The sequence below is a fragment of the Bubalus bubalis genome, chromosome 12 (assembly GCF_019923935.1).
Source record: "Bubalus bubalis isolate 160015118507 breed Murrah chromosome 12, NDDB_SH_1, whole genome shotgun sequence".
NCBI lineage: Eukaryota > Metazoa > Chordata > Mammalia > Artiodactyla > Bovidae > Bubalus > Bubalus bubalis.
Genome location: NC_059168.1, coordinates 97,267,183 through 97,279,236, shown reverse-complemented (window position 1 = coordinate 97,279,236; position 12,054 = coordinate 97,267,183). Strand labels below are relative to the sequence as shown.

The following is a 12,054-nucleotide window of genomic DNA, read 5'->3' as shown; positions in this document are numbered from 1 at the left end:
ACAAGCCTGGGGACAGCTGGATAACACTGTGGTCACCCTGACTTGGGAGCCACCCAACTTTGGTCCTGGGGTGGCGGAGGCCCCCACCAAAGGGGAAGCAGAAGCTCTGCTGGCATCCTTCAGCTCAAGCCCTCCTGCCTTGTGGAGGAACAATCAAGAGAGCGTTATGTCCATGCCCTTTCGTCTCTGCTCGAATGCACACACATCTTCATCCCCAAAGCCCAGGTACAGGGAGACGCCATCTCCCTCATCCTGATGATGCATCTCCATCAGGCAGACATGCTCACCGAAGTCTGTTTTAGGTCTTTCCAAGGTTTTGCTCAAAAATGAGCTGCTTTCAAAAGGGCTTTCCCTCTCCCACCCCCAACAATTTCTCAAATACAGTGATGTGCCACAGGCTTCTGCATGGTCACCGGCCTGGCCTTCCCCCTTATAGCTTGACTTTCTCTAAGCCCGGCATCTGCTGTTGGCCAGGAGACCCATGTTCCAGGGAAGCGTAAGCCAGCCACGCCCGTACTCTTAAACCCTCCTGATCCTCCACTGCTCGTGGGTGTTGGACCCTGAGCTCCCACTCAGAGTGTCTAGGCCCTAAGAGACCTCACCTCCCTCTCACTCCAGCTGCTTCTCACGACCCTCCCGCCCTGTGCCCCCAGCATTCACTACTCTCCAGCCAGTTTTTCCAACAAACGTCATTTTCCCCTACTTCGAGGCTCTTGCACAAGCTGTTTTCTTTGTCTGGGACGCTCGCATCCCACCTCCTCACTCAGCTTACTCATCTTTTAGGGCTTCCGGCCCCCAGCTTGGGACGGGCCCCCTTTATTTGCTTCTCTGCCTTTCCCGCCATGGTGCTCAGCTCATTTGGTTTCTAATGCACTGCCGGTGATCAGATCTGGGCCGTGAGCTCCACGGGAGCAGAACCGGAGTCCGACACCCACCCTGCAAAGGGCTTGGTGTGTGCTGCCCTCAGGCCCAGAGCGGGAGCCCCTCCCTTGCCACCTGTTCTGGGGGCTTTGGGGCATCGGGGTTAAACCCTTCTTTTTGGCCAATAACTATTTCTTTTCCAAAATCCTTTAGATATCCCTCAGTTTAGGCCTGTTAACTTTATACTCTGAATCTGGAAACAACTTGCCTTTATTTTAAACTTCAGAGTCTCTATCTGAAAATAAAGCCTTACTTTTTTTAAAAAAATGCAAGGGTTTGCTTGTTTGAAGGAACAGCTTAGATTCTAGAAATGTACTTCACATATTAGAAGTCTGGGTAAATTTACCAAGAATCTAAATGTTCTCTTTACTATTCAGAACTGTCAGGATGCCTAGTTTTTGTTCCTTGAGAGAGATCACCATTTTCCACATTGCCTATAGTTACTTTTAGAATCAGGCTCTAACCCTTTTAAAATCCATTACATTCCTAATTTGATTTAGCTATTTCCTGGAGGGAATTATAGGTACTAAAAACCAAACACCCTGTAAGTCAATAAAGGCTGCTTAGAAACAAATGCTGTTAGCTACTCTTCACAGCTCATGGCCTGCTTCTGTTATCATTTTGACCCAAACTGGGTATTTATAAGGAGTTGCTGTCAGATAAAATTAAGCTACAAATAACTGACTCGACTATTTCCCACCACTGTTTTTGCACTCTGAAGTAAATGGGAATAAACTTTTTGAGACAAAGAGAGTCTTATTTTTAAAATGCGGTAAGTTTTTCCCTCCGTGTTTTTTAAATTATGTTTCACGAGAAACAGTGCACCAAAGTGCAGCCAACTGGCTCTAAAATTTGCATCGAAAGGAGCTGGAACACACACCCACACGGTTAATAACAACAGCTAGCACTACATGAGGCGATCTTTACATGGAGTAAGCGACAAGGGTGGGAACGGTCGGTCCCTGGAAACCAGGCGGTGTCGAACCTTCCACAGCGGTTTAAAAGAATCGTTACCAAAGGAAAACCCATACTTGCTATCAGAGGCAAATAACCACTGAAGCAGCGTTCGAGGTCTCACGCAGGAACTAAATGAACACAGCAGCTGGAAATATCAAGGACTGACCTCAAGTCCCTCCCAAAGAATAACTCCCTCTCCCCCAGGGAAAGACCTACTGTGAGGACGTTGCCAGGGGAAAGAGAAATGGTTTCAGACATTTTTTCCTATATTGTACTTTCCAGGAATTATGTAACTTTTCCTCTTTTGATAAACAAATCCATCCCTAGGACAAGCTGGGTTTTCAAGAGGAATCTAGTACTAAAACCACAACCTCCATTTGGGCAGGGTCTCTCCACGGCCACAGAGGGCAGGGAGGCCCCGGCTGCCCTCAGGATGGGGTCTGGTTTCATCCTTTTTAATGAAATCATGCACCCCCACACCCCATCGTAAACCCTCACATAGCGTCCTGAGGACAGAAAGCTCGGTGGATCCGCCTCCTGTTCTTTCCATCTGACGTGTACGTGTCAGGAGTCGTTCTGGTGTGAGGATGAGAAGTGCAGCCCAGCTGGCTTAAGAGGGGAGGGAGAGCCTCGTGGGGCTGAAGGGGCAGGAGCAGGCCATGGAGCGGGGCTCACTCGGGGGCCAGCAGGAGGGTCTTCCGGGAGAACAGAGGCCCACACGGAACCTCTCAGGGAGGACCTGCCAGGAAGGCAGCTAAGATGAGATGACCAAGGACAAGCAGAGGGGGTCTGTCCAGAAACTCAGTGGCGTTGGACTGGGGCACAGGCTATGTGTCCGATGGAAGAGCGGACCTGTCCTTTGGCCTGACGTGGTCACTCATGAGGGGCATCTGGCCAGCGGTCTGAACGGGGGACTCATCTGAAGGGGAGGGGTCTGGAAGCATACGCTTAGTCTGATGAGAAGGGACATAGGTTAGCAAGGGGAGACAGTATTGGTCCAGTCTGCCCTTGGCTGAGGTCCAGTGACCGATCCTTCAGAAGCCCAAGACCGCACTACTTTGTGGTCCACGAGCAGTGTCACGGCAAAGTGCCGAGACAATTTATCCTACTTGTATAAAGTGCATCAACCCCACTGTAGTATTAATCGCAAGTGTATTATTAATCCCACCATACTAGTGCCCGATGGAGACCATCCACAAGTCATAAATAGCAGAGGACATACAGGTGACAATTGAAAGGGCGGATAACGACCTGAGCAGTGGAGGTGGGGAGTTGGGAGAGGGCAGCGTCAGAGCCGAGGGCTGACAGCCAGGCCATCTGGGCCAAGGCCTGGCTCTGCCGTGCTCCTGTTATGTGACCCGAGGCAACCTCTCAGCACCTGCTTACTCACTGGGCCATGGTGAGCGTCCACTGAGTTGACGCATTAAAGCACCTAGCCAAGTGCCAGGCGCAGAGGAAGCAGGGGATCAACAGCAATTCTAGTGATCATTTTATGAGAGAGAAGAGGCCATCCTTAACCCTGGAGCACCTGTGCTAGTTAAACCAGGGGTTGCCCCCACCCTAATGCCACCAACCCATTTTCCGATCCATCAGCCTCAGGCAAGGTGGGAATGGGCTTGGCAGCTGGGCATGCCCAACCATCTACATATCTGAGATGGTGATTCACCCCCATGGTCACTGGTGGAAGGACACTAAGTTTACAGCAAGCTATAAGATGAGAACAAAGAAAGGATAAGAAAGTATAAAAGAAAAAAAAAAGAATGATAATTCAATAACATTGCTTAAGTCCAAACACAGGAAAGACTTTTACTCCCCTACTAAAAGGCAAGGTCTCTCATATTGGGCCCAACTAAATATGATTTCTGGAGGAGGGCATGGCAACCCACTCCAGTGTTCTTGCCTGGAGAATCCCATGGACAAAAGAGCCTGGTGGGCTGCAGTCCATGGGGTCGCAAAGAGTCGGACACGACTGAGCAACTAAGCACACACAATCACACACAAATATGATTTTCAAGGATCACACTTAAGACAAAACAACTTAAAATATCAAAATGCAAAATACAGTCAAAGATTTATAAAATGAAGGCAAAGGAAAAATAAATCAGATTTCACAGAATCAACATCAATGAAATAAAAGCAAATAATAAATGGAATCAAGATCATTTTGTATGGGACCCTTCATAACAAATCTGCAACTGTTAAAAACATCTATTCAGTCATTGATATCCACATGGGATTGGCCCCAGGACCTCTGCAGATACTCAAATCCAGGGATGCTCAAGTCCCTTATGTAAAATGCCATAGAATTTGCATACAACCTACGCACACCCTCCCCTATACTTTAAATCATCTCTGGGTTACTTATAATACTTAATACGATGTAAATGCTATGTAAATAGTTGCCAGCATATGGCAAATTCAAACTTTGCTTTTTGGAACTTTGTGGATTTCTTTTTTCAAATATTTTCAGCCCAGGGTTGGCTGAATCCATGAATGCAGAACCCAGAGGTATAGAGGGCCAACTGTATACGAAATAACATAAGGCAGAAACTATTAGAAATGCAAAGTGACTCTAACATATATTTCTGTTCCTGATCAACCAGGTTGTCAAAAATGAAAAATCTGAATGTTATAATGTAATTATAAGAGTAACTTGTGAGATTACATCTTCTCCAGCACCCATGAAACATTTATACAAATTGATCTTATATTAAACCACAAGATAAATATCAACATTTTTTTAAAAACCTCAAAAGCATATGGGTCATATATCCTAAAACCAACATTGAAAAAATTAGAGAGAAGACTGTTCTTAAAAACCAAAGCCCTTCATAGTGGTGTTATCTACAGTAACACAAAAGTGAAACAACTCATATGTCCCTCAAATGATGAACAGATAAATAAAATGTGGTGGGGCTCCCCTGGTGACTCAGTGGTAAAGAATCCACCTGCCAATACAGGAGACACGGGTTCAATCCCTGGTCCGGGAAGATCCCATGTGCTGTGGAGCAACTAAGCGCGTTGCCACAACTACTGAGTGGGTGCTCCAGAGACCATGCTCTGCGACAAGAAAAGCTGCTGCAGTGAGAAGCCCGTGTACTGCAACCAGAGAGTAGCCCCGTTCACTGCAACTAGAGAAAAACCCGCATGGCAACAAAGACCCAGCACAGCCAGAAATAAAATCAATAAAGTTTTAAAAGAATAAAACGTGGTGCATCCATTCAATGGAATACTATTTGGCAATAAGAAGGAATGAAATACTGATCATGCTCTAACATGGATGAACCTTGAAAACATAACACTCAGGGAAAGAAGCCAGTCATAAAAGACCACATTGTACAATTCAATTCATATGAAATGTCCCAAATAAGCAAATCTATGAGGCCAGAAAGTACATTAGCAGTTGTCTAGGGCTGAAGGCGAGGGGGTGGAAGGGAGGTGGCTAGAGGAAAAGGAGTGACCACAAACAGGTTCGGGGTTTCTCTTTGGGGTGATAAAGACGTTCTAAAATTGATTTTGCAGATGGTTGCAGAGCTTTGTGAATGTTCTAAAACCACTGGTTATACATTTTAAATGGGTGATACATGAATTACAACTCAATAAAGCCATTTGAAAAACACCAAAAACAAAAAACTCAAGCCCTTGGAAATTTAAAACACCACTACCTTAAATAACACTTGCATAAAAGAAAAATTGAAACTATAATTATTGAACACTTTTAAGACTATCATGAGCATACTATACATTTAAACGCGTAGGATACAACAAAAGCATCAATTAGAGGGAAATGTATACCAGTAACTATTTTCCAATGAAAGTGGAAAGAATAATGTATACACAAATAAGCCAATAATTTGTTTACAATAACAAAACAACTTTAAGGAAAGCAGAAGAAATGAATCGTAAGAGACAAAAGAATAAATTCCATATTTCATCAAATTTAGGATGTCATCTGTTATAAATTTAGGATGCACCATTACTTTACGTATCGTAAGGAACTGCTGCCAATTAACCAGTGTCACAATGCTTTGCTACCACCAATTGAAAGATGCGCCCCAATGTGAGAGGTTTAAAAATGCAGAGGGAAAAGGCACATCCTAGACTGATGGAATATAGCAGATTAGAAAGCAGGAAGACAGTGGACTGATACACAAACACAGAGTCTAATCCTTAGGAAAGACCAACAGACATACCTCTGGCAAAGCAAATTAAAAAAAAAGAAAGAGAAAATGAAAATGCACACTATTAGGAATGCAAAGCAAATATAACCTCATATACACGGGAGGTTAAAATGTATAAGCAGTTACACAAAACTTTTCAGTCAAAACAAACTAAGTGAGGAAAACCTTTATGCTAATCATTTTTAAAACTTGGATCAAATGAACAATTTTCTACTAAAGTTTAATTTTCCAAATTAGTTTTAAAGGAATTTAAAAACTGAATACACAATGCTCATAGAGGACATTTAAAAGTTGTCAGAAATGTTATCTCAAAAAACTTGCACTAGATTTCTGAAAATATTAGGGGTCATATCCATAAAATCTTAATTTCCCTAGTTCTTAGTATTATTTTATATCATAAAAGTAGCATAACTGTGAAAACCAAACTATAAGAAGTATTTTTCACCTGTCAAACTGGCAAAGGAAAAAAAAGGAATGATAAAGGAAAAAAAGCACATGAAGACAGAAAGCATTTGTGCACATGGGGAAAACAGGCAATTTCTTTGCCCGCTAATGTGAACATAAATTGTTATAACCTCTATGGAGAGCGTTTTGAAAATACATATGAAAAGGCATAAAATTTCACATCAAGTTTTGACCCAGTAATCACACTTCCAGGAATCTCTTAGAAGATAATAATCATAATTACACGTAGGAAATTTATGCAACAGGGATGGCCACTGCAGAATTTTAATAGCAAAAATGTAGAGACAATTTATATGTCATTATTAGAGAGCAGATTTCAGCTGGACAAATCCAAGTGGGACTGAGTCACAGTATAGAAATGCAGGTAATAACATTAAATGTTCACAATAGAGTAAACATACAGATTTTATATGCACCCAAACGAATGAAAAGATTTGAAGCAAATAATGTTTATCTCTGGATAAGATAACAAATGATACTAATCTTCTTATCTATTCCTAATTCCTTGCAATAAACACATATTATTTTTGAATCAGTAAAATCAATAATCATTATAATAATTTCATTGAGACAAATCTTACATAATATATTATTAATGCCCAGAGAACCAGAACACAGGGGTTTGGGCCTGAGTTCCTCCAGTTCAGTCTTCCCTAGAGGCTCAGAACAGTAGAGTCTGCTGACAATGTGGGAGACCCAGGTTCGACCCCTGGGTCAGGAAGATCCCCTGCAAAAGGGAATAGCAACCCACTCCACTATTCTTGCCTGGAAAATCCCATGGATGGAGGAGCCTGGCGGGCCCCCATCCATGGGGTCGCAGAGTCGAATGCGACTGAGCAACTGACACACTCCCCCAGTTCAGAAGGATGCGGATAGACCAGTAAGAGTCTCGTGATCCTTCTGAGCTACAGGCTGTGGAGGCTTGGGATTCACTGGGCATCTGTATCAGCAGCAGAATATCCCTTGTTCCAGGACCCTCCTCAGGAAGTTCCCATTCTCAGGGAGTCCCAACAGCCTGTTCTAACCTGAAGAGCCAACCAATCACCTCTTTATCCATGACCCATGCTGCTTTGTGGAACTTTCTCAACTAGAAACTGTAAAAACATCTCATCTAGCACTGAGTAGGTTTCTTAAAAAACAATAATCCTATTCAGACTCCTACCTAGATAGGGAATACTGGGAACCATCTTCAGGCTTCGGATATATTCCCGAGTCCGCTTGTAATTATCTTCTTTGGACATCAGGTAGTCCAGTTTCTCAAAGGTGGTCTTGTCTTTTCGATTCAAAAGCTGGTGGAAGAAAAAAAGAGTATGAGAGAGAAGGCAAAAAAACTAGAAGAAGCTAAAGAGAAAGGATAAATGTGAACAAAAACTAAAAGGAAACGTGCTAAATGGTATGTCTGTGGTCTGCAGAATCCTGGGTGCAACTAAGCTTTGTAAGAAGCTGTGTCTTGTGGAGATGAAACGTTTCACAGCTCAACTTGGTCATTTTTCATAAAACCTTACACTTAGAAGGAACCCTCCAGAGCTACTGAGTCCATTGTTCTGTCCGACACTAGAATCCTCTGCATAACGACCACCACCGTGGTGCACAGACCCCACAACAACGAGGAGCTCAGAGAGTAAAGCAAATTCCTCAAGGTCACCCAGAGCTATTTCACAGACCCATTATGTCTCTCTCCCTGGGTCCACAACTTCTTACTCCTCCTCAACATCTCTGCCATTACTGAAGGCCCCCCAAAATGTCACCCACTTCGCCTGCCCATTCTGTGCACCTAGCCAGGCCATCTCTCCAATCAGGGCTATCTCCTCCAGATCCCCTGTGGTCCACGGCTGTCTAATTTACACTGGCTACGGTGTTTTAGTCAAAATAAGTGAAACCTTTTTTCCACATGCTGTCATCTAAGGGGTGATTTAGTTACGCAACTACAGGATAAGCAGATACCCACAGCCCAGAGATTAGAGAAGTAAGATCTTTTATGACTGAGATCTCTGGTATGTAAAGCTGGTCACCAGGGAAAGAATGGCTCTGTGTTCATAAGGAGGCTTCCTGGAAGAAAGTAATAGAAACTGAATCCTGGTTCTCCAGACCTGATGCTGCAGTCATCCTGCAAGTCCTACGTCAAGGCCCAGTGCCAGGAAATGGCAATGAGGCTCCTTGAATAAAATGGCTTTGAGGAAAGGAATCTAGGCTGAGAGAAGGCTTGAAAAGAGGATACGGGAAAGGGTCAGTGGAGAGGGTTGGCTCTGGCACAGCACATGGCTGATGTTGGAAACCCCCAAGTTTAGCTTCCAGGGCCAGTGTCTCTGGGATCTGAGATCCACGGCCGAGCCCAGGAGCATAAGTGGAGAGGGACCCTACGCCAGGAGCATCCTTGGTCAAGTGTGTTTTTTTTTTTTTTTTTTCAAGTGTGGTTTTGAGACCCCATGGTCTATGCAAGGACCAGGACCAGCCACCCTGCCACATCCATTAGACTAACGTAGGCCAGTGGCCAACAGCTCCATCATACAGCAGAGAGAAGGAGAGCAGTACTGCCCAGCATCAGGGGAAGCCAGCCTTTCGAACTGAAGTGGCCTTTTGGGTTCCTGGGACCCAAGTCTGCAAATCCCAGGCTGAGGCCATGTCTGGTGCATCAGGGAACTCAGGCTGCCTTGGCTAATTCCTTGATCCTCAGCCTCTGGAGTCACAGAGGATGCAGCTGTGCAACAGCCCAGCTGAGCAGTGACAGCTTAAGGACTTCAGAGAGGAGAGGCAAAAGAAAAAGCTGAAAGGACGTCCCCAGTAATGAAAAGTTGGAGAATAAACAGCGAGGTTTTTTTTTTTTTCATTGAGAAATTCAGGACACATCAGGGGATGCTACACAGATGCTAGGAACAACGGCTGCTTAACCAGCTTGTTAATTTAGGGCTGTTATTCATCATATTAGCAAACGGACAGGAAATAACGCCGTCATCTCCCATTTGCTGTCTGTAAAGCACCAAAACATACAACTCGTCTGATCTTTACAAAGCCCAGGGACGAAGATGGAGCCAGGATGACTGCCGCTATTTCAGGTTCATAATCACAAGGATTAAGTGACTTGTCAGAGCACCCGTGGGGAACTTGATTCAATAGAGGAGAGACATGTATATTACAGCAACATGGTAAGTAAGTAAGTAGAGATAAGAACTCAGACCAACAATAGGTAAATTATGGGCAAGGGAAGCATCAAGGGAAGATATAAAGAGAGAAGCATTTGAAATGAACGTTTAAGGATAAGAAAGTCACTAAATAAACAACATATACCCAGAACAGAACCAGATCCTCTAGTTGTGAATGGTCCCATTGTAAAGCTGAACAGGCCCCTCACCCTCTTGGCTGGGAGGTCATCTCTTTATTAATACAACCTAGAAGCCCACTGAATCCTATGGCAGTCACCCATGTTCATCCAGCAGTTCAACAAATCCCTATGTCGTCCTCATACACACTGCTGCTGAGCCAAACTGGTGCCCAAGTCTGCCTCCACTGGGTCTCTGGACCCAGCTGAGGGGTTGCCCATGTCCCCTGGCATGTCTGGCCTATCTGCCTAGACTGTCAAGTACCTTGATGCATGGCACCACAGAGCTGATCAGGGGGTCATCTGTGTCCTGACATGGACACGAGGCCAACATGATCAGAGTCCTGGAGGATGTCCCTAAAGATCACCCTGCAGACTGACCTCCAACCAACAACTGGAGTTCTTTAGTGGAGTGGGCCGACCAAAGGCAGCCACATTTGCACACTGCCCAAATTTAAAACCAGGCTCTCCAGACCACACCTGCCTCTGTTAACCTTGCGTCTGTCTGCACACATACTTCCTACCCACCCTCCACCCTACCTACATACACACATTCGGAAGGGCTGGGTCTAGTTAACTTCACTCATCTGCTCCATTCTGTGGCCACAAATGATATTCAGGATGGCATCAGATTTCTCAGCAGGAATGCACAGGATGTTAGAAGACATGAAAAAGAACACCTATCTCCCAAGTAAGCATTTGCATACTATTTGAGAACTTCCCCTAGCAAAATGAAAGAATAAACCAAGGACAGGAGGATACGGGATGTAGGAAACAGTGGATCCAAACTAGCAGTAGTAAAGGGAGAGGACAGATGAGCAGCAAGGCTAAAGAAAGGCTGGTCTACATCCTTCCACTCCAGAAGAGGCCTCCAGACAGAGAGAAGACTCGACAGAAAACCCGACGGGATAGCACATTGGTGGGGTGGAGGAAGGGAACGGACATAATTTATTATGTATAATAAAAATAAAATTAAATAAAATAATTTAAAGATTTTATGTATAATATACATAAGGCCTGGTAAGATATTATATAATATTACATATGTTTATATGTGTATTTTATGTATACATATAAAATATCTGGTAGATAAGCAGTAGCTAGAGTAAGAATTTTTCTTTGAAAGGGGATTAGAAATGCCAGGGAAACAAAGGGATATTCCAGAAAGAACATGTTATTCACACTTAACCACTTAAGTATGGAGGAGCCATTTATGGAAAACCATACTTACGCATTCCTAATAATTAAAACAAGAATACTCATTTAACTACAGTGATGTAATTATGGTAACACGAGTGTTTTTGAAGAATGAGGGAAGATGGTTTAGGAAAACTAAACCAACATCCATCTTACAAAGAAGTCACCATATACTGTCCAAAGTGAGTGGATCGAGAAATTGCAGCAAAGACACATCGATGGAAACATGGCAGAAACCACCAGAAGAAACTGCTAAATAACTGAGTGCTTGCCTCTAGGGAATGACTGGGTTATGCAGAGATGGAGCAATGAGTGTTAGCTGCTTCACTCAGCCTTTCAGTATTCAGTGATTTTTAAAATTCATGCACACGTATTATGCGGAAAAATTATTTTAAGATTTAATTTTTTAATATAGGGTTTGTTTATTCAAAAAGAACAGCGTTTACTTGTTCTAAACTTTTATTACAAGTAGTGCCATAAACTGAAAACCTCATATGCGTTGAGGGTCCTTTAGATTTTAGAGTTTACAGGAAGCCTCAGGAAGAAACCATCAGAACTACATGCAAGGAAACAACTTATCTGCTTACCTGAGTCAAACAGATACTAAAAGCATTCACATTCAGGAAAAGAGAAACAGGATTAAACAACATAAAGTAAAAGCTCACTAAATTCAACAGGCAACTTTACTTCTAGTAAAGTTTAGAAGTGCTGGGCCACCCTGAGATTTTTTCCTTCCATAACATTTATTATAATTGTGACTACTTAAACGATTACATCTGTGCTTCACTCAGCAAAGGATGACTCCCATGAAGGCTGTGACCATGCTGGTTATATTCATTCCACAATACCCTGCATCATTTATGGTTCCTGACACAGAGAAAATGCTGCCTAAAAATCTGTTGAATAAAAAAAAGAATAAGAAAACTAACGACAACTTAAAAATTCAATTCTTTGGAAATTTTTGAATATTCCAATAATTCTTGAGTAAAAGAAGAAATAAAAGCGAGGGTAATGAAC

General features: G+C 43.3%; 1 protein-coding gene across 14 annotated transcripts in view; it reads right to left on the bottom strand.

Annotated features, from left to right (window-relative positions):
• Window positions 1-12,054, bottom strand: part of RALGPS1 (Ral GEF with PH domain and SH3 binding motif 1) — a 295,395-nt gene that overhangs the window by 153,616 nt on the left and 129,725 nt on the right. For all 14 annotated transcript variants that reach the window (XM_044926350.2, XM_044926347.2, XM_025262369.3 and 11 more), the window contains one exon: window positions 7,687-7,813. In XM_044926350.2, coding sequence (XP_044782285.1) covers window positions 7,687-7,813 — 127 coding nt within the window. The remainder of the gene's footprint in view (window positions 1-7,686; window positions 7,814-12,054) is intronic.